Raw genomic sequence first — 23,296 nt, forward strand, 5'->3', positions numbered from 1 at the left:
ATGCTGTAGCACATGGTTTAGTGCTTCTGAAAATTTAATTACAGATCTGAAATCTGTGCTTCTGCATGGTCATTTATTGCTGATTGGTACTTATTTGTACCTTGGTCACTTGGGTGACAGTTTGGGCCTGCATTTGCTGGTTTTTTTGTCACATTTGGGCTGAAAATCATGGCTGGCAGCAATGACAACAGTAATCTAATGCACATAAAGAAGCTTGAAGGTGCACATACTTTTGCAATTTGGCAAAAGCAGTGTTACAATATCCTATTAAAAAAAAAGCAAGCAAAGCCAATCAAAACCAAACAAGCAAAGCCAATCAAAACCAAAGGGGCAAAGCCTGCGGACATGGATCAAGACAATTGGGATGAGTTAAATGAGCTTGCGCGCTCAACCATAGATCTATCGATTTCTGATACCTCGCTGTTCAACACTGAAGGTTTGGATTCTGCATATGCTATATGGACTAGACTGGAAGAACTGTATGCACAAAAAAGTGCTGCGAGCAAAGTGTATTGGCTGAAAAAGCTTATGGATTTGCGTATGAAAGAGGGTACAGCAATGTCTACTCACTTGAGTGAGTTTAACTCCATTTTCAGCCAGCTGGTTGCCTTGAAGTTCATGATTGATGAGGAATTTAAGGCTACTTTCTTGCTTTGCACTCTACCAAAGAGTTGGGATACATTCAGGACTGCTATGAGCAATTCTAATGTGATCCTTTTGTATGCTGACGTAGAGAGTGCTCTACTTATGGAAGAGATGAATCGGCTGAACAAAGCATCCAGTAAGTCTTCCAGTGCTTTGCATACTAGGGGCAGATCACAGCAAAAGGGAAAATATGATGGCAAGGGACGCAGTAAATCACATGGCAAAGATGTTGAATGCCATCATTGTGGCAAGAAGGGTCACTTTAAACGTAATTGCTACAAATGGAAGAAAGAGAAAGGAAAAGGCAAGAAGACTAATGATAGCAAGGAAGAGAAGGGCAGTCAGCCTAAGAAGAGCAGTGTAAAAATCGAAGAGGTGAATGCAGTCACTCATGACAGTGACAGTGGCAGTGACGTACTCTTTGTCTCTTCACACTTTGGTGCACATGCTTTACTTGCAGATACAGATGATGGCATGCATACCTGGATTCTCGATTCAAATGCTTCCTTTCATGTCACCCCTCATCGTGAGTGGTTCTCCGCCTATACAGGGGGTTGACATGGTGTTGTCCATCCTGTGGACAACTATACATGTGAGATTGCAGGTATTGGCAGTGTGCAGTTACAGTTTCAGCATGGCTCTGTCTTTACACTTCATGTATGGCATGTACCTCAGCTCAAGAAGAGCTTGATTAGCACATGGCAACTAGATTATGATGGTTTTCATACCACCTTTGGTGATGGAAAATGGAAGAATTGTAAGGGATCTAGGGATATGGAGCGCAAATGTCTCCACTGTGAAGCCGCTATACCAGGAAACCATATAAATGACCCCCTTCATGGAGGCATAGGGTGAGCTCTCCACTAACTCATGAGCTGCGTCTGTAGGGGTGAGTCAAACCATGAAGATCCCTTAGCCCATGAGAACTGTCTCCATGATCTGCATTGTGCCAATGCACATCGTGGAGTGAAGCCAATCCTGCAATTGGGTGCTCGATGGGGAGTATCCAACCACCTGACCAAAGATCATTGTTTCTTTCAACTCCAGCTCCATGGCACAGATGGCTAAGAGCTGTTCTTTAGAGAGGATGATGCGCAAGGTGTTTGACTAGGGGGCACTTGCAAAATGCACCCGTGTCTGACCAGAGGTTTCCATTGCGCGTCCTGGGTGAGAACCTACCTATCCACGTTGCTATGCTACCGGAGGGGGGAGTTGCTGCAGGGGGGTGGCTAGGCGGGCGCGCCACTGGGCCGCAAGCGGGGACAACGAGCAAGGCGCCTCCACTAGGCCGCAAGCGGGAGAGAGAGGCAGAGGGCGGGGGCAACGGGCCATAGGCGATGGCAACAGGTAGGGGCGGACGTGAGGAATCACTCGGGGGCGGGTAGCAAGCGCGACGCGATTTCTCAAGCACGATGCGACTGGCAAGGGCGAGTATGAGGGATTGGTCCGAGGCGAGGTAGCAGGCACGACGCAACAGGCAAGAGTTGACAACATGCGTGATAGTTTTCTTTATGAACAATGAGTTGCAACTTACATATTTATACCATGCAAATCCTCTCATGTCAACAAATGATGTTGTCTATCCTATATATAGAGTGTGTAAAAACTCTCAAAAGAGCAAGAAAATATAATTTTTCCATTTAAAAAATATTGTTTCAAATAGCTGTTTCACTCAAGGTGTTTCGCATTTCACTCAAATGTTTCACACATTTCAACCATTTTGCATTTCAATGCCAACGAAACGTGTTTCACGGTTACCGTCCATTCACCTAAAAATAGATAACATGGGATATAGAGAAAGAGAAGAAACTACGAGCAAAGGCAGGAGACCCAACTCCTAATGTACTGGATGCAAAAGTGGAGTGGAATCCTAGATTACTAAATGCGAAAGAAAGAGATTCGAGGATGTGGATGGAACGAGAGGGAAATGTGAAAGAGAAGTATCAACTCCATGCTAAGAAGAAACACAAGATGCAGTTCCAAGTATACCTATAGATGTATATCTGTATCTAGAGCCTCCTCAATAAAATTGACATATTGACATTATCTAGATCTTGTATACCAAAAGGAGAAACAAGGGAGGATTTTGATTCATATGACTATAAGGGGTTATATGAACCTGACAGTAAACATGGCTAGGATGAAGAAGATGGTTCACAACTCATCCTAAATGATGTATGTCCTCCTTGATCAAAGAGGTGACCAGCCTCACCATCAAGTAGTTCGGATGTAAAAGAAAAGCTAGTCAAAGAAAGGTAAGTTAAACCATACTTGTTGCGCATGAATTCTTCAAACTCCTCATCTGTCAACATGAAGTCACGAAAAGGATAAGAAAGTGAAGATGAAGGCGAAGCAGCATCTTCCTTGTTGAGTCCATAATGCCTCCTCAAGGCCTCCAATGATGGAGAAGCTTAAAAAGACACCATAGGATCCCAAGGAGTCTGAGACATTGTGAATCGGTTATGTATTGTCCGTGTATCTCATATAAAACCAAGCCTCCACAATACCATAAGAAACTCTTTAAAAGAGCAACAGCTCTAATACCATGTGAAGATATACTAGGATTTGTGCTGAGAAAACACATAATGTACAAACATGACTAAAACACAATAACTCAAACAATAATGCAATAAACGCAAACTCTAAACACAAGAACTCAAACACAAACAAAGAAGAAAGATAACTTTGGAGTGAATGAATCAATGCCATAAATGAATGATAGAATGTACAAAATGCTCAAGGGCAAAGTTGTCCAACAACTGATGGCTCTCGTAGGAGCAGGCCGAGGGAGGTGTCAATGTATGTTGTCCACCAGAGAAGGATCCCAAGTGCAGTAACCACTAGTCAGAGCAAAGGCTGATGAAGAAAAGTATTGAAAACACAAAAATGACCAATTGTACATACAAATGCAAATCAGGCTGATGCTGGAAATGCAAGGGCAGCAAGCTGAAAATCAGAACGCAGTAATCTCTAGGGCTGGAATCAGTAAACGCCGCAATGTAACCACCTGAAGATGATGGCAGCTAATCACCAGCAATGAGCGGCTAGACGATGATTGTAGACCACATAGCAACAATCGTTGGGGGCTGGACAGGTAGTGGAAGAGGGCTGATGGCCGAAACCTACAAGACAAGGATGGGGCTGAATGGTGGGCAGCCCTCTATTTATAGATGCAAAAGGATCCTCCCAAATTAGAGTTTTGCATGTGGGACATAGAAACTCTCTAGAAATGCTCCCCATTTAAGAACACTATTGGTAATTTACATTTTTTGGGGATGTTTTAAAGATCTAATTAGTATGTAATGAATTTTCAGCTCAACATGTGGATCATCCAAGCCACAAGAAAGTCATCGAAACCAAGTGGATTTTTAGGATCGAATTGAAAGCTAATGGGACTTTGTATAAATACAAGGCTCACTTAGTAGTGCAAGGTTTTCGACTAAAACATGGCATAGATTATGAGGAGACCATTCTACCCACTGCCCACTTGATATCATTCCATTTGTTAGTTGCACTAGTTGCTTGCCCTAGTTGGCTGCTCTATCATATGGATATCAAAAGTGCCTTTCTGAATGGTTATTTGGAGAAGGAAGTCTACGTGGACCAATCTCTTGGATTTCCTTTTATAGACCGTAAAGAAAAGGTCTTTCATTTGCAGAAAGCTCTTTATGGGCTGACGCAAGCACCATGTTCTTGGTTCCATAAGATGGATGAATTCTTCCAAACTCATGGCTACCATTCTATCCCTTCTGACCCGAACTTATATATAAAAACCACTTTAGAGGGGGTCAACTATATCCTTTATATGTTGATGATTTACTTATTACAAGCTCAAATTCTGCTAACATGGCAAACATAAAGGCCCATTTTTGTTCTTCTTTTGAGTTGACTAATCTTGGTCAAATGTCCTATTTCTTGCAAATGGAGATAGTTTGACTTGGGGATAGTATTTTTGTCTCATAGCTGAAGTATGCTCTTTAGTTCGTTGAGCAGTATTGCATCAATCAAACATGTGGAGAAATACCCTAACACAAAAACTCAAACACAATCATATAACAAAGCACAAACGGATAATAGAACATGGTTAGGGTTAGGGCAACTCAAAGACAATGAACACATTGAATAAAAAACTAAATAAATCCGAAAAGAATATAATGTTCATGCAACAAACACACTACGTAGTGAAAGAATACTAACCCCCAAACTCCCATGTCTCAAGGACAAGGGCAAAGACTGAGTTGGAGAGCTCAAAGAGTTGCCGATGTGTATCATCCATTGAAGATGGACACATTATACTCTTTTTGTACATATAGTGTGAAGACAATATTGTAGGCGTCATGGAACAACCATTTATATCACTTTCTCATCAACATTCATGGCAAATAAAACATTCTTCAAATTTTCAATCCTTATTATCATTTAACTTTTCTAATCTTGGAATATGTGAACATTGTATATTTGGAAAAGAAACTAAAGTCTCACAAAAAAAGGGTATTTGTACTAAAAGACCATAATGTCTGAAATTGGTAAATAATTGTGTATGTGGGTCTATGCCTACAGTCTCTTTGAGCGGGGCCTCTTATTTTGTCACTTTCATTGATGATGCCACTAGAAAGGTATAGACATTTCAAATTTGTAAGAAGAATGATATAATTGATACATGCAAAAAGTTTGTGGCTTATATTGAGAATCAACCACCAAGAAACTAGTTGAAAGTTTTGAGAACTCATAATGATGGAGAGTATATCTCCCGAGTGCAATAAAGAGAGTCACTGGCTGTTGGACAAATCTACTGAGCATTTTGTACATTCTCTCATTCATTTACAGCATTGATTCATTCCCTTCAGAGTTCTCTTCTCTGTTTGTTTGTGTTTGTGTTTGTGTTTTCTGCATTTTGAATTTTGTGTTTTCCGTTATATGTTTAGGGTTTGCATTTATTGTGTTACTGTCTTAGTTATTGTGTTTCAGCCACAAAACTCAAAATGCAAAAAACACAAACAAAGAGAGAAGAGAACTCTGAAGGGAATGAATCAATGCTGTAAATGAATGAGAGAATGTACAAAATGCTCAAGGACAGAGCTATCTAGCAACCGAAGGCTCTCCTAGGAGCGGACTAATGGGGGTGTCAATGTGTATCATCCATTGGAAATGGATCCTGAGTGTAGTAACCACCAAACAAAGCTGAGGCTAATGAAGAAAAGTGCTGAAAACACAAAAACGACCTATTGTAGATGTGAAACAAATCAAACCGATGCTTGAAATGAAAGGGCAACATTCTAGAAACCAAAAACGGCAATCTTTGGGGCTCAAACTGATAACGCAACAATGTAATTGCCTGAAGATGATGACAGCTAATCACGGTGTCACGGACATGCCATGATCAAGTGTACGGATTAATTCTTGCTCATGCCATATGAATCCACACCCTGTGCAAACACACCCTTAACAAGACATCCTCGAGCCAACCAAACCTTGCAATGTCATCATAGAACCTTCTAGAAGATATGCTATGTCATCCCCTACACTATCGATGATGTCATCATAGAACCTTCTAGAAAATATGCCATGTCAGTTGCATAATCAATGATGTCATCATGGAAAATTCTAGAATATCTTTAGCCGCCCTCCAACACCTATAAAAGGAGGGGCTCGCCATACTGCTCCTCAGTCTTGCCAATGCCAATCTTGGAAGCTCAAGGAGTCAAGACCTCCAAGTAACTTACTTCGAGTTACAGTTCTAATTCTTGTCTAGTCATGGTATCTAGTCTTCTCTTGTCTTCCATTATACTTCTCTTGTCTTCCATTATACTTCTATTGTCTTGTCACCTTGTAATCTCGTAGTATCTTGTTCATCTCCGTCGAGGAAGATCTTGTAATTCTGATATCTTATATCCATACCTACGGTCCCGAGTTGTGGAATCCGTCATATCCTATCAAGTCCTGTTATCTAAACTTACAGTTTCAAATTGTGGGACTCTTATAATCAAAATTCTTGTAACAAATCTAGCCTCTCGAGAAGAGTCTAGTGCTACCATAACAACCGATAGCAATGGGAGGCTGAGACCTAGGCAACAATTGTAGCCACGTAGTACCAATTGTTGGAGGATGTATAGCTAGTAAAAAAGGTGCCAATGGCCAAAACCTATAAGACAAGGATAGGTTGAATGGTAGACAGCCTATCTATTTATAGATATTGAAGGATCCTCCAAAATTGGAGTTTTGCTTATGGGACACAGGAACTCTCTAGCACCGTGCATTGTTTCATGAAACTTTTGGTAATTTACATGTTTTGGAACTATTTTAAAGAGCCAATCAATTTGTAATGCATTTCTAGCTCAATGCCCTCTCTCAGGCCCAAAACTAAAACCAAGAAGGGATTTGGAAAAAGAGCTTGAGCTGGTTTTTAACCCAAGGCATCCCATCCCAAAGCAACCAAGGCATCAGACAAAGGATACACATCAACTGCCCAATGGCCTACCAAGACTACAGAGGCGATGATTATCTTACCAAGGGAGCCCAACTGATCACCCCAAAGAGACCAAGACATTGGACAAAGGCCTCTTCGGTTGCCCAATGCCCTACCAAGACTTGTAAAGGTGGATGGAACCACATTGAACCTTTTCTTTTCTTTTTTTCTTTTCTTTTTTAATGTATGTATGTGTAGGGGGGAGGAAGGGAGGGAGACATATAAATTGTTTGCGGCCTATTAAGTAACTATGCCCCATGGAGAGAATAAAATGGAATGGTTAGATCCACCACATCATTAAATAGATAAGATATCCTAACCACTCAAGGATGTCGATGACAAGGGAAAAGGTGAAGAAGTATGGAAAGTGTGGTGACAAGAAGTGAAAGAACCACCAGTGGAAACAGCTCAGGATCCGTCCGGGAGGCTCTGCACAATGAGATGCACAGAGTAATGCTACATGATGAGAATGCACATGCAACAAGTGTCACTTGGATAGTGTCTCCCATGGGATAATTCTTCTCTTGTCTAAGCACCCTTTTACAATGATTATGATGATCATGCAATGCAAAGGGAAGGTATAACAAGGAAGGGAGGCCTATCGAAGACAAATACCAAAACCTACAGAATACCAATGAAGGGTGGGAATCCCCTCTCAACCATGGATGTCCATACCAAAGAAGAAAGAGGAACCTTCAATATGCCAAAAACTTTTGAAAAACCCTTAATGATAAATCTTTTAAAAAACAAAACAAAGCCCTTTAAAAAACCGTAGAGAAAGAGAGAGAATCCATTGCATTTCCATCCACCTTGGCAAGACTTAGTAGGCCATTGGGTAGCGCACATGCATCCTTTGTTCGATGCTCTAGCCTCTCAAGGGTGAACACTTAAGCTCCCTTGGTAAGATAACCATCACCTTTGTAGTCTTGATAGGTCACTGGGCAGCTAATGTGCACCACCTTTTCCTTTAAAACAAACATAGTTCTGGAGAAGACTACTCAAGGAATGAAGTACAATGTTGTTTTCCGAGCTAAAGACTTTGCAAACATCTCGAGACAATTTTAGGCCTAGAAGGCCCTCAACCATCCATAAGCAAGACAGCTCATAAAGAGAGTCATATTGGAGATGCCCTAAGTGATAATGCCAAAGACGCTCATTATTTGTAGGCTCCATGTGGTGACCAAGGCTTGGAAGTAGTGAAACTCTCAATCCTCATATGTCAGCTCAAAAAAAAACCGAGTCCTGGTACAAGCCACTAGGCTGTGCCTCACCGTGAGCAATCACTAAACCACTCTAAGAGTCAAGGACCTCAATCGTGATTGATGTAAAGAAAATTGCTCGCCCCACCTAGCAAAGTTACTAAATAGATAACAAGTTCATCCCAACCTAGGGACATGATAGACATCATCCAATGAAGAGAGGTTTGAACCCTAGTCGATAGCAAAATTGACACTGCCCTAAGCTTGAATCTTAACCAAGGAGTTATTCCCGCCCGGCTCAAACCTAATTGTAGGGGATCGGGTGAGTAAAATGTCCTCAATGGGGGTGATGTGATGTGTAGTTCCATTGTCCACAATCCAAACACGAGAAGAACTGCTCATCTGTAAAGAATGGGCCTCTACAATCACCTCGTCAAGAAAGAACTTACAAATGTAAACAAGACTCGAATCCTCAAATGTCTAGCAAGAGACAAGGTGAGCCTTAGTAGACCGTCAAACAAGCTCTTTAACATTGAGAACAAAGTCAACTATGATGGCTGGCCAACGGCAGTGTGGATCTGACCATGCCACTCCCCTAATTTTGGTTTCCGCCACCTTACCTCCCTTGTTGGGGATTTCTCGACTAAGGGTTGGGGTCTAAGTCTTTGATTTTGGCTATGTACCTCTTGCCTTTCATCGACATTCATTGTCACATTGTCAAAATGGCCTTTTGACAATGTTGACAATACCTTTTCTTTTTAGGTACATTCAACCACCCAAGTTAGAGAGATGACTAGGAGGTTTGATTTTGTTTTTTATTTTTATTTTGATTTGAAATTTAATTTTGACTTTGCTGCCCCTTTTGAGAAGTGGCAATGAGGGCCCCTTCTAAAGATGATTATGAAATTGATCAAACAGCCGAGCATAATGTAATAGCCAACACTCAAATTCATAAAAGATAGGTATGATAGGCTATGATATCACATGCTCTGCAATAGAAGTATTTCCCTGACAGCTTATTTAGAAACAATGTGACCTAGTCATCAAAGGACTTAAGAGCCCTCATGATAGAGAACTCAACGAGAAGGCACCAAAACTCTACCAACTTAATCTTAAGGTCATCCAGTCAGTGATTTTGAAGTTTTGGCATTCATGATTAAGTGTGATACGATGAGTCTTATCCCAAGCCACATAGCAATCAGTCAACTATGCTGATCACTCAAATGCTAGGTCAAAATGTTGTTAACTAAAAGTAAAACTCATAAAGTAGACCTTGCATCAACTCAATGTGGCGGAGGCATTCTTAGCCTTCCATGAACGGACAGCTTGTATGGAACAAAAGTGGGATCAGGCTAGGGTTCCAAACCTTGCACAAGGTCCCATAGGTTCTAAGACTCGATTACATATCTCATCAGATTCGACCAAGTGTTATAGTTAGACCCATTGAAATGAGTCTTGTCAAAGAAAGTGCATTTGACCAAGGAAGAAAATGAACCATGAGACGTCCAATAAGAATCGGGATAGGAGTAAGAAGAGATGGTGGATATGCAAAAATAGGCTATGAGTGTCCATATGATGCTGATGGTGAAGGCACTGGAATATGAATGTTTTCATAAGGTGCCGATGGAGGTGGAGGCAGTGAAGCACTGAAGTCCTGTCCAAATGTCAATTGGGGCATGACAAAGTCACCAGTAGGTCTACTAGGTAAAGCCATGGAGGCAAACTCTAGTACTAGTTGATCGACACCTAAGTCAACAAGCATAGGAACCCATGTTAGGTATAACCCAAAGGTGTGAAAGATGGAGGCTGAGGCTCCTCCAAAGGTGCAAGTACACCACCCGAAATGGAAGGTGTATAGGCCCTAAAGGATGTGTCTACGCTTGATGGACCCCCCAGTGTGGCGTGTCCAAAACCATGTGGCGACAAAAACTTATGTACCTTGCACCAAAGTAGGACAAATAGACTGAAAGTAAGGAACATACTCCAGATCTCTCTCTCCAAGAGAGGGACCCATACCTAATGAAGGTCTCGATGGCCCTACAATATCATCAAACTGGTAGACTACATCTTGTGAGAAAGAACCAGACATACCTTCATAATGCAGCTTTTGTTTAAAGGCTTGTTGACGTAACTCTTCGGCTTTCCTAGCTCTGTCAGCCAAGATTAGTTGTAGCTCCTCATCGATGATATCACCAATGAAATCAGAAGGATCTCCAGCCATATCAGAACCTTATGGGGTTGGCAATGGGCGCCATTCTTGCTTCGTTCTCGGCATAGGCTCTTTTGGGGACTGAGTTGGTGTAGAAGTGTTCAAAGTCATCTGACCTACTATGTTTCCTAGCTTTTGAGAAGAGCTTTCACAACAAGATCTAGGTTTCTTCACAAAGAACCTAGCTCTCATACCATGTGAAGAAATACCCTAACACAGAAACTCAAGCAACCTATGACAAAGCACAAACTAATAATAGAACATAGTTAGGATAATGGTAACTCAAAGACAATGAGCACGATGAATAAGAAATTGAATGAATTTGAATAAAAGACAATGCTCATGCAACAAACACACTATGCAATGAAGAAATACCAACCCCCAAACTCCTATGTTATCGGGCTAAGAATATGAGCTAGAGTGTGTATCGTACTCCAATGGATCATGAAATGCAGCAAGGCAACCTCCGTAGGTGTCTAGCAGCTGCAAACGCTGTTGTGGACAGCTAGATCAATGTCAAACATGCAAAGCAAAGAGAAAATCAGCAAATGCAGCCACAAAATATATACAACAATCAAGGCGCCAGCAATCTAGATCGAAGCACAAACTCCACGTGATAGCAAGATGGCAAGCGGAAGCTACACGTGGTAAACGGAGCTGAAAGATGATGTCAATAATGGGCAATGGCTCTTGGATAGTAAATGCAGCCTTCTGTGGGTCACAACTCAATAAACACAAGGCCTCGATGATGGTGGACAGCTTGTAACAGCTGGATGAAGAGCAAATTCCGCAAAGATGACTAGGAACAAGTGCCAAATAATGGTAGACAACGTGAAGCAGCTTTGACTGAGATGTCCTCTGCGAACGAGGTGTGGGAAGCAAAGCTCTCGCACCTAAAATTGACAAAAACGAGATTGATTGAATGGGAAGGCAACCTATCTAGTTATAGAAAGTTTGGGGCCTCCCAAATTAGGGTTTGCATGTGGAACACTAAAACTCTCCAAGACTAAGTCAAATTTCTTTAAAAAATGTTTAAATTCATTAATTAACTTGAGTTTTGGTATTGTCTAATAAAGGCTAATGAATTTTTAACTCAACGATCATGTGGCCACACCTTTTGATCCCATTGCAAAGCTTTTTAAGGATTCCCTCATCAACCCTTCGATGACCACACCTATAGATCTATGGTAGAAAAACTTCTTTGGTTAATTCATACTAGGCTAGACCTTGCATATTTTACCTCAATACTCAGTAAATATTCCAATGCACCTAAAATGTCACATTGGATTGCTTATATGAGAGCATTGAGATATGTTCAATGTACTCCTTATAGTCATGATTTGCTTACCGAGGATAAACTAATTCGGATTGAGCTGGAGATCCCGATGCCTAGTGTTCTCTCGGTGGCTATATATTTTCTTTGGGCACAGCTTCCATTTCTTAGTCAAACCATAAGCAAGTGAAACCAACCTTCCTTCTCGGATAGGGTGGTGATAACCTAATTTAACACTAATTACAACAAGCATAAAATTCACATAAACCGAAAATGCAAATGTTACCACATAATCTTTGACAATGGACAGACTGTCGGCCTCAAAATTGGCAAACCTTGCAATATTTTTTTTTACTTTTATTGCAAATGGATGGAGTACAACTAAGATCCTCTAATCTCCTCCGCTAATCCAAGTGTCTCTTCCTATCAAAACTGACCAACAAGCCTCCAAACCAATTTGCCTCTTGGTTTGCTTAGGGATTGGCCTTCACCCTGCTCCTTGAAAGACAAATTCAGCCCCAAATTTGATGTTGGCTAGCTAGCCTCTTTGAGTCTCCTTGAAATTCCTCAATTTCAGCTCCTAGAATTTAAGTCCTAGGCCCTCAATTCTGAGCACATATCCCGAGGCAGCTGTCAAAACCCTACTTTTTGCTGTAAATTAGGGTTTACAATAGAGATTGACTGAAATCTCTTCCTCTGATGGCTTGAATTGCTGAAAAATGCTGAGATAACTTAAGAGATGGCTGGGGGATGAGAGAGAATGTTGTAGAGAGAGAAATTTCAGAGTTTCATCGCAAGAAATATTAAAAAACTGTTGTTGTCTTGCTCAAGTAGCCATGGAAGCTGTCATCTAGAGCTTAGGACCACCAAAAAGACTATTCCCCTCCTATATGCTATCATCTACACTAAAAGGACCTTGGGGGTCTGTCACCTACTCCTAGAGAGCTCCAAACTACTGACACATGGATCTACCATGAGGCTATGTGATTGGGGGCAACCGCAATCCTAGAGGCACAGAATGTAATGCACTTCGGCACTACCTGCATGCACACTCATAGGTAGAGCAGGCAATAGGACACTGGCGTGCAGATGAGGTGGCAAGACAACTAACATGGAAGGCAAGGTTTTAGTCATGGCGATGGCAGATCATGGTCTGCATGATCGTATTCAACAAGTTATGACTTGTGAAGAACATTGGAATTGGTGTTTTTCCCTTAGGTACAACATTTAAAATGTTGATGATGTGGCACTTCATAGAGTCAGATTGTTTGACAAGGAAAAACAAAAGCATCACGCCTAATTCTGATTGAATTAAGTCAGAATCAGCTGCAAGTTTGTTTGAATTGTATAAAACAGGAGTACCCATGAAATAAATGAGCCATCATGGTACATCGTCATGGAAGATCAGCAATGCATCTTCTTCTCCTTCTGTTCATGCCAATGTAAGTTTGAAGCATATTTTACTCGCCCTAAAACATGAAACACCTAAATGAAACAACTGAAACATTCCACTAAAACGTGAAACGCCCTAAGTGAAACAACTAACTGAAACGTGATTTTTAAATGGGAGGAAAAAAAGAATTTTCTTGATTTTTTTTGTGTCTTTGTGCACATTGTATATAGGATAACATCCTTATTCATGTTGTGTACCCAAAAAAAAAAACATTTGTCAACAAGAAAGAATTTGCATGGTATAAATCTGTGAGTTGTAACTCGTTTATAAAGAAAATTGTCATGTATGTATTATTCAACCCTTTCACCTCATGTTTCACGTGAGAGTTGCCTAGATGTGAACATTTAAGGGATGAGATTTTGTGGTTACCTTGGTTTCTACCAAGTTGCGAAGAGTAGCAAAGAGCAAGGCTTGCCCAAATGCTCAAGAGAACCTGAGATCCAGGCATAGTAGCCAGGAGTTTTGGAAACGGCAAGGTAAGAAACGGGTTTCAAACTAGTTTCCTAAAGTATTAATTTTGAGGAAACGTTTCTTACCTATATAGTAAAAAATATGGGTTATAGAATCCATATACATACTCAAAGAAATAATCCTACCTATCCATTATCTACATGACTAATGATCAAATTTTACACCATAAGCATGCGAACAATGTCAAACCTTCAAGAAAACAGGTGTTATTAACCATTTCTAAATCACATTTCAGTTTATAACGATTAATATCATTATCAATGATTCTTAGCATCATATTTAAAAGTAAACATTATACACTATTTTAAAGCAAGGAAAAAAGTAGCAAACATGAAAAGAATCATAGAAGTAACAAAGTGTCAAGCAAGTCCCAAGCCTCATGAACCTTGTCAAATATTCAATACATAAATGGATTATGAAAACTACCAAAAGTCAATCCTAAATTCTCTTTATCAAACGAGTACTAAATGGATTATGAACTCGCGTTGAATGTCCTCATTGTCCTCAATCTCCTAATCCTCTTCCTCATCACTCTTGTTGCTAGAGTTGGAGCTCTCAAGTAGATCTTCATCAATAGCTACAATGGTACTTGTGCTACCTATATTATGAGCACAAAGCTATCGTATCTTGTGGCTCGAAGAGACATCATAAGCTCCTCATAAGTTCGTAGGGTGCAAAAGGTCACGGACTGATTGGAAGGGCTATACCATTCATGAATCCCAAGGCTTCAAGTAGAAGGCATGATTGCAAGGGGAAAAACACCACTTTCAAGAGCTTTTAGAAGGGAAAAAGGTGCTTTCATGATGGAGCACACTTTTTTGGGTCATAAAGTCACTTTCCAACCACTAATCTTTTGTCTAATATAAAAGAAACACCTCAAAAAGGTAAGAAACGTTTCTTACCCATTTCGTACGTTTCCTACCTTGGGAAGCACATTTCCATGCAACTATGGATTGAGGTGATCCGGCATGTTCGTGGCTTGACCAAGGAGAAGACTCTTGGAGGTGGATGGAGATGGAGTAAAGAGCTATCTCAAATAGGATAGTTAGGTGACTCTGAATTTGAAGTGTTGCTTCTTGCTTAGGTGCTTGGAACTTATACTAGTATAAATCTCTATTAGACTGCTCTCAAAAAGATTTGAGCATCTCTTATGCTTCTCTCAACTTTTGTTGAGTTGTGCATTAGGATTGTGAATCTCACAACTATTGCAATTAGCAAGGTTGTTTGACCAACTTCACAAGAAGTTCCTTTTGCCATCTTCAAAGGGGGCCCTAGTTTCTACCTTTCAAAAGGGGAAGCAAGGGAGTGGGACGGACAACAACGAGCCATAACAAACTAGTGAGAAACAAAGTAGTTCCCAATTAGGACTGAATTCAGGCTAGCAAATCATACCAAATAAGAATAGGTTTTGTCTAAATTGTCATAAGGTAGGCCATTTCGACCATAAGTGTCAATCAAAGGCCAAGGGCAGCCTGCCGAAAACTGAGTCTCTACCTTTCATATGAGACCTAGAGCCCACCAAGAGAGGGCAATGCTACACCTCCTTGACAGTTGAAAAGGGTTCCTGCTCTTACCCCTGTGGCTAATTCACCACCTCTGCAAGGTTCCCACATGATTAGTGGAGATTCACTCATCATGTGGCATATGGACAATGCCCTCAGCCAGTCCCCCTCCTCAACTCTAGAAGGGTTGCCTAACTAGTCCGCCACTCCTCCTATGAACTCTGGTCCTCATGCACTTCATGCTCCCATTGATAGGTAGAATGCATCCATGATCTCCCTTTCTGAGTTGCTATTTGCCAAGCCCACTTTCCCACGAGACCCTTTGATCCAAAGGATCATTGAACATAGTGCCTCCCCTGGTTCAAATGCCTATGGCATCAACCAAGATGTTACCCGCCTTCCCATCTACAACTCTTTCCATTCCTGCAAGACTCGCTGAAGCTTATATTTCCCTTCTGTTGCACATTTGTACTCTTATCATCTACATCTTAAGCTTGCCTACCTTTTGGTAGTGGGATGTCTTCTTAACCTTCCACTAAAGCACAAAAGCATCTTTACCAAATTCAACGTATGCATGTCCTTAAGGTATCATGTTGGTACTCATGCTTATGGCTTGCATTTCAATAAGGACTAACACTCCAGGGACCTACTGGTTTTGATCCAGGTAGAGACTTGGATAGTTCAGCACTCCCATGTCAGTTTTATCTTCGTTTGAGCTTCATACTCTTGGACCAGCATGGATGCTTCCATCTCGAGGCCAAGTTACAACCTTCCTTAGGGCTACCACAGAGGCTATTCATTTCACATGTGTCCAGCTGAGACACGCACTTCACTATTGACACGATGAGATGCAAGGCAGCACTTCCTTCTCCTTCCACCTTTCAGAGGTTAGAGGGGGCGAATTCTTCTCTTGGTACTTACAAGGATTTGACCATTGTATCTATTTCATTCTCTTTGTATCATCTTCCATTTGTATCAAAATGATCATTCTTGTACATGTCCATTTGAATACGTGGACAATTACACTGTGAGGACACTAGTCACGTAACACCTACTGCATTCCTGCATTCCATTTTGCATTATAACTGGCATTACCAATGTATTGCATTGTGCTTATGTGAAATAAAGCACCTTGAAGGGACGAAAACCTATGAGTAGGCTCTCTTCGAATGAAAACCATTGCAAGAGAAACCCTGGTCCCCAATAGTGCTTTATAGAGTAGCACACATATTTCTAACATTTATGCTTCTTATGTCTCCAAGGATGCCCCACTCAGTGCAATGGAAGCAAGCATCCCCATTGTTCTCTCCTCCTACAACTTTGGGCTCCCTCAGGTTAGCACCTTCCAGAATGCTGCTTATTTCAGTTAGGGCCGTCTTGTGGGCAGCCTCTAGTAAACATGAGAAAGAAGATCATGCATGTCTGAAAGACAATATTTTACAGAGATATAGGATAGAGCAAACCAGTCAACCGTGATGTCTCAAACTCCTCGACCATAAAACTCTTCACGGAGAACACAAATATTCAATAGAGTAAAACTGCCGACTATAGGGAGAATCACAATTCAGTGCAACCTGAAGAACTTTAGAATGCACAACAGCTTGGCATGAGCTTGAAAATTTACCTCTTTCAAAAGACCTGCATGAACAACAAGCGGTTTCAACCTCTCAGAACCAAGCCATTTTCTCACCTGAAGAATAGAAAAATTATATTAGTTTACATATCAAACAATTAGATTCTCAGCAAGACAAAACCAATGGTCCAAAATATATCGCACCTTGAAAGCTTCTAATGAGACGTCAGAAATTTATTTGAGTTAGAAGGTTTCTACAGCAAACAGATTTCAACTTGCCACTGATTCTTTTAAACTATTTGCCTGATCTTTGAACATAGAAAAATCATATATAGCTCACTTCTCAGTATCCTGACCTCATTTCCCCAGTTCTGCACAAGTGAAGATGGACAAACCACAATGATGCGCTTGAAAAGTGATTGCAACTTGGGGCCCTGATCAATAAGCATAAAGGTGTGACAGTCAAAGGTGGCTCAATTTGTTACTCTTTGAGACACTCAATACACCCACGTCAATAGCATCAACTGTCTTGAAAGATCAAATGGAAATGAAAATTACAAGTCCTGAGTTTCGATGAATAAAAGTCCAAATAAGAGCTATGACTTGAAGTGTCTTACCGAGGCCTGCATTAAGAAAACAACCTGTTTCTCAAAATCTTGCAAGGAAGGTTCAGTTCCATGCCCCTATCAAAGATGCAATTTAATAGAGCATACCCATCTCATCAGCCAAAAGGCAGCCAGTAAATAGAGGAGCTCTCAAACCCATCACACATTCATACATGAACCTTACCCCTTCTTGTTGATGTGGCCTGAGCTTGGTTGCAATATACTACACATGCAAAGACTTTAGCAGCAAAGTCTTGGATGACTCCTATATTGAAAATGATCAAAACTAAAAAAGTTTGTGCAATTCATGATACATACAGGATCTACTTGAACAGGTGCTGAGCCATCTGCAAGGAAATTGGTATTTAATATCACTGCATCCTGTAAAACCATGCCCAGTTCCATAGACATGAGGAAGTAATACAGATGGGACTATGTAAACCCTTGGTCAAACAATCAACATCTTTGAATAAACCTCTGGAGAATGATCATCTTTCACTCGCACATGCATGGAGACAAATGGAACAGTTACCCTAGATCAGAATGTTTGTAAGGAGCAAACATTAGCAGAAAACTAGATCACTCTTTCAAAAAGTAGGGCGGGGCATCAATGATATTATGTGCCAAACATCAGGTGACAAACTTTATCAAATTGTTGTACAGAAAGTATAATGCACTAGCTTTAATCTAGGCTGCAATTGTTGCTCAAATAGGTGATGCCATTTAGAGAACTCTCAGGTGGTAAAAAGAATGATAAACCAAGTACACCTTGGAGATCGACTGTGGAGAAGCAACTGATTCTCCTTCTCTGCAGACTCAGAAAATAAGCAAACATTTTGGTAAGGGTTTGCGTACTCTAAAGTTGATTGATTCATATTGCACTGTATTGACATCAAATATGCAGATGTTTTTAACAGCATTTAAGCATTCACAACAATATCCTGAAGGAAACAATATGCCTGTTCAATTTACCTCCCTTTGGTCAGACTTTTACTGGTTCCAGTGTTGACCTTGTTGCTAAGCCTGGATGTGGAAAAGCTCACAAACTTCTGCCGTTTTATGGATTTTACTTTAATATTAGGTGATGTGGAGGTCGACTCAAAGCAGCCAGTGAATAGGGTGCCACTTTCGTACTCTTCTTGTGAAGCAGTTCGGATGACTTGTACCTCGTATTTGCTAACCTGCCCGCCAACAATCAGCCCTTTCTTGTCTGGAGTAGTAAACAAAGGCAGAAACAAATTCTAAGGAGACAGGAGAAAGAAAAAGGATTTACTTCAAGTGTGGCATCCTCGTGCAAACTCTTGCTGCCATTACAAACTCCTTTGCACACAAGTTTACCCTCTGTATCCTTCAAGGTACACTTTCTGCCCCGCACAATGAGAACACCATCAAACCAAGGGCCCTTGTGCTTTGCAAACCTTTTCCGTACACAATACATGACACTAAAGAACTTGTTCTGACATGGCAGCATGTCATAAGAAGCTGCTTTCCCTGGCTCTGTGTCACCAGATTGTCCATGGTCATTACGTACTAAGAAAGGGATCCTTGGCTGGTCCATGGCAGACTCTACGTGAGGCGTTGAAAGAATTGCCGGCATTTTGAACTTCGAAACACCTGTGTTACCTTGACAGTAAGGATTCTTGACCACATGTGGAATTGCATTCTCTTGAGACTCTGAGCTTTTAAAGTTTTTGGAGTTGCTTGAAATGGTATGTAAACTAGCATGTTTTGGTATCTGTCGAACTCCCCCGGTAGCACACTTTTTGCGTCCCAAAGTTCCTGAGACCTGATCCTGAATGAAATAAGGAACTCTAAGTTTTTGGCGTGGAAAGACCTCAGATGCAGTAGTAGCATTGTTTGAAAGGTTCTGAGAGTTCGCAATGTCTTGATGTTCTAAGGTTCCTATGGTTGCGGAGCAATTCTCTGTGCTAACAGTTGAATCACAATTTAGAACTTCAGAAACGCGAGGATTTTCCGTGTGCATGCTTTGACAGTCAAACTTTGATGGAGAGGACGACGCTGCACTTGACCTGTTGGTGCCAGGAACATCGAAAGGTCTTGAAAGCTTCTGCAGAAGAGCACTCACGTCCTGGCTGCAGACATGTGTTTGCTTGTTGGACAAGAAGCTTGGCGGTTTCCAACCCCGCGTCCTCTTAAAGCCGAGGCTTCTGTTGCGCTGAGATGAGGACGGACCGGCAGAGGCTGACGATTTCTCTGTAGACATGTCACAATCCACAGGAGAAGGAGCAGCATCGCCTGATTGTTCAGGCGAAGAGTCAGACGTCATACCAGCATTGTTCGAGAGGGAGACTGGTACGGGAATTTCCACGAGCTCTTTAATAGACATGGGAGAATCCATATGACGGAGATGGAGCGGATGCTGTGAAAGTCTTGCTCCGCAATGGATATCTTTGAATTTCGAGTACACCACTCGTGAAACTAATAAGAGCAGTTCTATAGCAAATAGGGTTACGAGTTTAAGTGGCAAACCACGTGGGTGGTGAGCCCATGCACTCAGATCCAGCGAGGATCGCTCACAAAACCATTCGTAGGGCTAAGGAGGCTTGTGATATTGGAGAGAATGAACGAAAACTCGATGAGTGAGAGCAGGTCGACAGCTAGATAATAGAGGGTCACACAAGCACAACCGGGACGAAGGAGTAGATGACACAAAAGAAGGTACTAACACAAAGCAAAGAGGAGCAGCCCAAACAAGACTATGGGCCGGTTCACAGTAGGTCAAACGGACACAGACACATTCTCTAAAATGTCTTTCGTTCTGATTCAGTTCACACACAGTCGGATAGATTTTACATAAACACTTGCGCTCTAGCTGGACAACAAATCATCATCGGCCAGCTAGTAAACTCTTTCAATTACTTTTGAAGTGGCACTTGTTCAAGCCTTCCGAATGGCATAGTGTGTTCAGCCGCCTTATGTCTGCCATAGATGTGGCGGACAGGTTTCATGTCCGTCCTCAATTCCCTACGCCAATCCTTTTTTGACACATTCAATAGACGCCCCTGTGCTTCGCCCATGTCCGGGCTTGTCTGAACCCGCCCTATATCGACACAAAACTGCAAGCTTTGACTCGAAGTGAATCTATGGATATCTTGGAACCCCAAACAAGACTCTAGTAACATAGAATTGCAAAGCTTCGACTTGAAGTGAATCCTCAGCTAGTTACAAATATCTTGGCACTAGCGACACAGTCTTAAGAGCATGGAGGAAAAACAAGAGGGATTAGGTAAGAAAATCACAATTGACTCTAATAAAGTCTATGCTAAGTGCTTTGCTTCAACACCCACGCTATTCTTATGTTTTTTTCCAAGGAAGCCTCCAAAACCAATGGAATTTGCCACATGGTTTGATGCAATTCTCAACAACAATGGATCAATAAATCAATATATATGGGAGATGGGGACTTTTTTAAGTGGTATTTAGTTCTTCAAACATAGCAAAGAAGGTGATTGCTTAAGGTATCAACTTCTAGGTCCTTAAGATAACTTGGCACCAATGATGCATTCTTAAGAGCATGGAGGAAAAACAAGAGGGATCAGCTAAGAAAATCACACTTGACTCTAATAAAGTCTATGCTAATGTGCTTCACTTCAACACCTAGGCTAGCCTTGTGTTTTTTTCTAAGAAGCCTCCAAAACCAATGGAGTTTGCCATATGGTTTGATGGGATTCTCAATGGCAATGGATCAATTGATCAATTATATATGAGGACTAGGGAGTGGTAGCAAAGAAGGTGCTTGCCCAAGGTGTCGACTTCTAGGTCCTTGAGATATTTTGGCACCAGCAATGAAATCTTAAGAGCATGGAAGAAAAACAAGAGGGATCAGCTAAGAAAATCACACTTGACTCCAATAAAGTTTGTGCTAATGTGCTTCAACACTCACGTTGTCTTTGTGTTTTTTTCCATGGAAGCCTCCAAAACCAATGGAGTTTGCCACATGGTTTGATGCAATTCTCAATGGCAATGGATCAATTGATCAATTATACATGGGAGCCTCTGATTTTCTTAAGTGGTATTTAGTTCTTCAAACATATCAAAGAAGGTGCTTGCCCAATATGTCAACTTCTAGGTCCTTGATCAATTATATATGGAAGCACGTAATTTTCTTAAGTGGTATTTAGTTATTCAAACATATCAAAGAATGTGCTTGCCCAAGACACCAACTTCTAGGTCCTTGATCTCTTGTATGCCATGGAATGGTAGCCTATGAAGACAAGCAAAGTAGAACCAAAAAAATTTTCCCAATATGGGTGGAGATTCCTAAGCTCCCAGCCTATTTATGGAGCTTGTTGTCAAAGATTAGCAAAGGGTTGGGCAAACCACTTTATATTCTTCCATTGGCGAGCCCATTTTGCAACTAAGTATGCTTACTATGGGATACAAGGGAGGCTAAGCCAAACAATGTGGAGCTGGATATTGTTCATGTTGGTAGTCTCAGGCTTTGCTTAGTCCAGAACTAGTTCATTGGCACATGCCACAATTGTGGCATGCGGAGCCACTATTATAGAGCATTGCACTACCCACAAAACAAAGAGGTAGGAGAGGAGGAAAAGCCGAATGTCAATAAATTAACTTGGGCTGATGTGGTCAATGAAAGACCAATCATACAACAAGGCTGGGAACATTCGACCAAGGAATAAAGCAAAGGAAGGTTGGCAAAGTATTAAGGATAACAAAGGGGAAAATATTGCAAGCAAGAAGGAGAGTAAAATCACACCCTCTAGATTTACTTGCTTTGTAAGATTATTTGCATTTGTTCCTCTGCTCTAAGATTCTTCTTGTTGCATGCTATTTAGCAGGTACCACACTACTCTATCCACTCCAAAATTCCATTCCATGTGTTCCACCATTCTCTACAAACCAAGCAGATGCACCTTGTTCTCTATTCCTAGTGCATTATCATCTTTATGATTGTGATCCGTGGGTGCATTTGATGTGTGTGGCATAAACACCACATACAATAATGAAAGCTCCTACTTTGGAGGTTGCAAATGACGAATGATTCATTCCAAAATTTGCAATTTTGTATCTAACTATGTCTTGCTCCTACATTGGAGGTTGCAAATTGCAAGGTTACTTCTCATGTTTCATTCCAAGGCCTATCATTTTGCATCTAGCTATGTCTCTTGTGGTGGATATGTTTTTAGGGTTTCATGCAATTGTATATATGCCTTCCTATGCTCTTGATTAGTGTCTTTGGAGTTAGGGTTTGACCTCCAAAGCATATTGGTTTTTATCTATTAAGGGTTTTATAGTTTGGGGTTTAGTGAAATTTGAAGCAAATTAGTTTTAGTGTCTTAGGGTGTTCACATTTATGCTTGCAAGTACAAAGTAAATTGCTTTTTCATCTCCAAAGGGCTTTAAGGTTGAGGGTTTAGCCTTGAATTAAAAGCAATTTGGTTTTAGGGTTTAGGGTATTTGGCTTGAACTCTATAATCAAACTAGTTTTCATATTTATAGGTCCTATGGGCATCATTGCCTACTTTGGACCATCTTTTAGATGCAAATAACATGTACCAAATAATGATTCAAGTACTACTCCATGCTACCAATAAGGCCAAAATCCTAAGCTTCTCGTCGACTTTCAAATGTTTGAATATTGTGGGCTACATGCAACAGAAGGTCCAAGGCCTTTTCTTTTATCATGAGTATTGTCAACTAACCATCCTTGCCTCCATCTTCTTGAGCATCCCTCTTTCACTATCCTGCATCTAATACTACTCACATGGATGTTGAGAACAATCTCATGACCCCCAATTTTTAGTTATGCCCTTCTATGATGACATTGTAGAAAGCACACAACATCCTGCAAATGAATTTCTATGTTTTAGTACAACTTTTTAGTATATAATGCATGCGGCATATTAGAACTTGTTTCG

The 23,296-nt window shown here is 41.0% G+C and overlaps 1 protein-coding gene across 2 annotated transcripts in view; it reads right to left on the bottom strand.

The window, feature by feature from the left end:
* LOC148031714 (uncharacterized) overlaps window positions 1-19,960 on the bottom strand; it is a 39,704-nt gene extending 19,744 nt beyond the window's left edge. The window contains exons 1-8 of one of the 2 annotated variants that reach the window (XM_087685283.1): window positions 18,670-19,949; window positions 18,369-18,577; window positions 18,165-18,204; window positions 17,715-17,777; window positions 17,505-17,619; window positions 17,350-17,414; window positions 17,148-17,225; window positions 16,843-16,908 (exon numbers count right to left, since the gene is read on the bottom strand). In XM_087685283.1, the coding sequence (XP_087541409.1) occupies window positions 16,843-16,908; window positions 17,148-17,225; window positions 17,350-17,414; window positions 17,505-17,619; window positions 17,715-17,777; window positions 18,165-18,204; window positions 18,369-18,577; window positions 18,670-19,755 (1,722 nt within the window). In that variant the 5' untranslated portion in view covers window positions 19,756-19,949. Of the gene's footprint in view, window positions 1-16,842; window positions 16,909-17,147; window positions 17,226-17,349; window positions 17,415-17,504; window positions 17,620-17,714; window positions 17,778-18,164; window positions 18,205-18,368; window positions 18,578-18,669 lie in introns of both variants that reach the window. The other variant, XM_087685284.1, reaches the window with a different exon arrangement.
* Between the last annotated feature and the right edge of the window lie 3,336 nt (window positions 19,961-23,296).

The sequence above is a fragment of the Lygodium microphyllum genome, chromosome 9 (assembly GCF_053477565.2).
Source record: "Lygodium microphyllum isolate KBCC chromosome 9, Lygodium_microphyllum_v1.1.10, whole genome shotgun sequence".
NCBI lineage: Eukaryota > Viridiplantae > Streptophyta > Polypodiopsida > Schizaeales > Lygodiaceae > Lygodium > Lygodium microphyllum.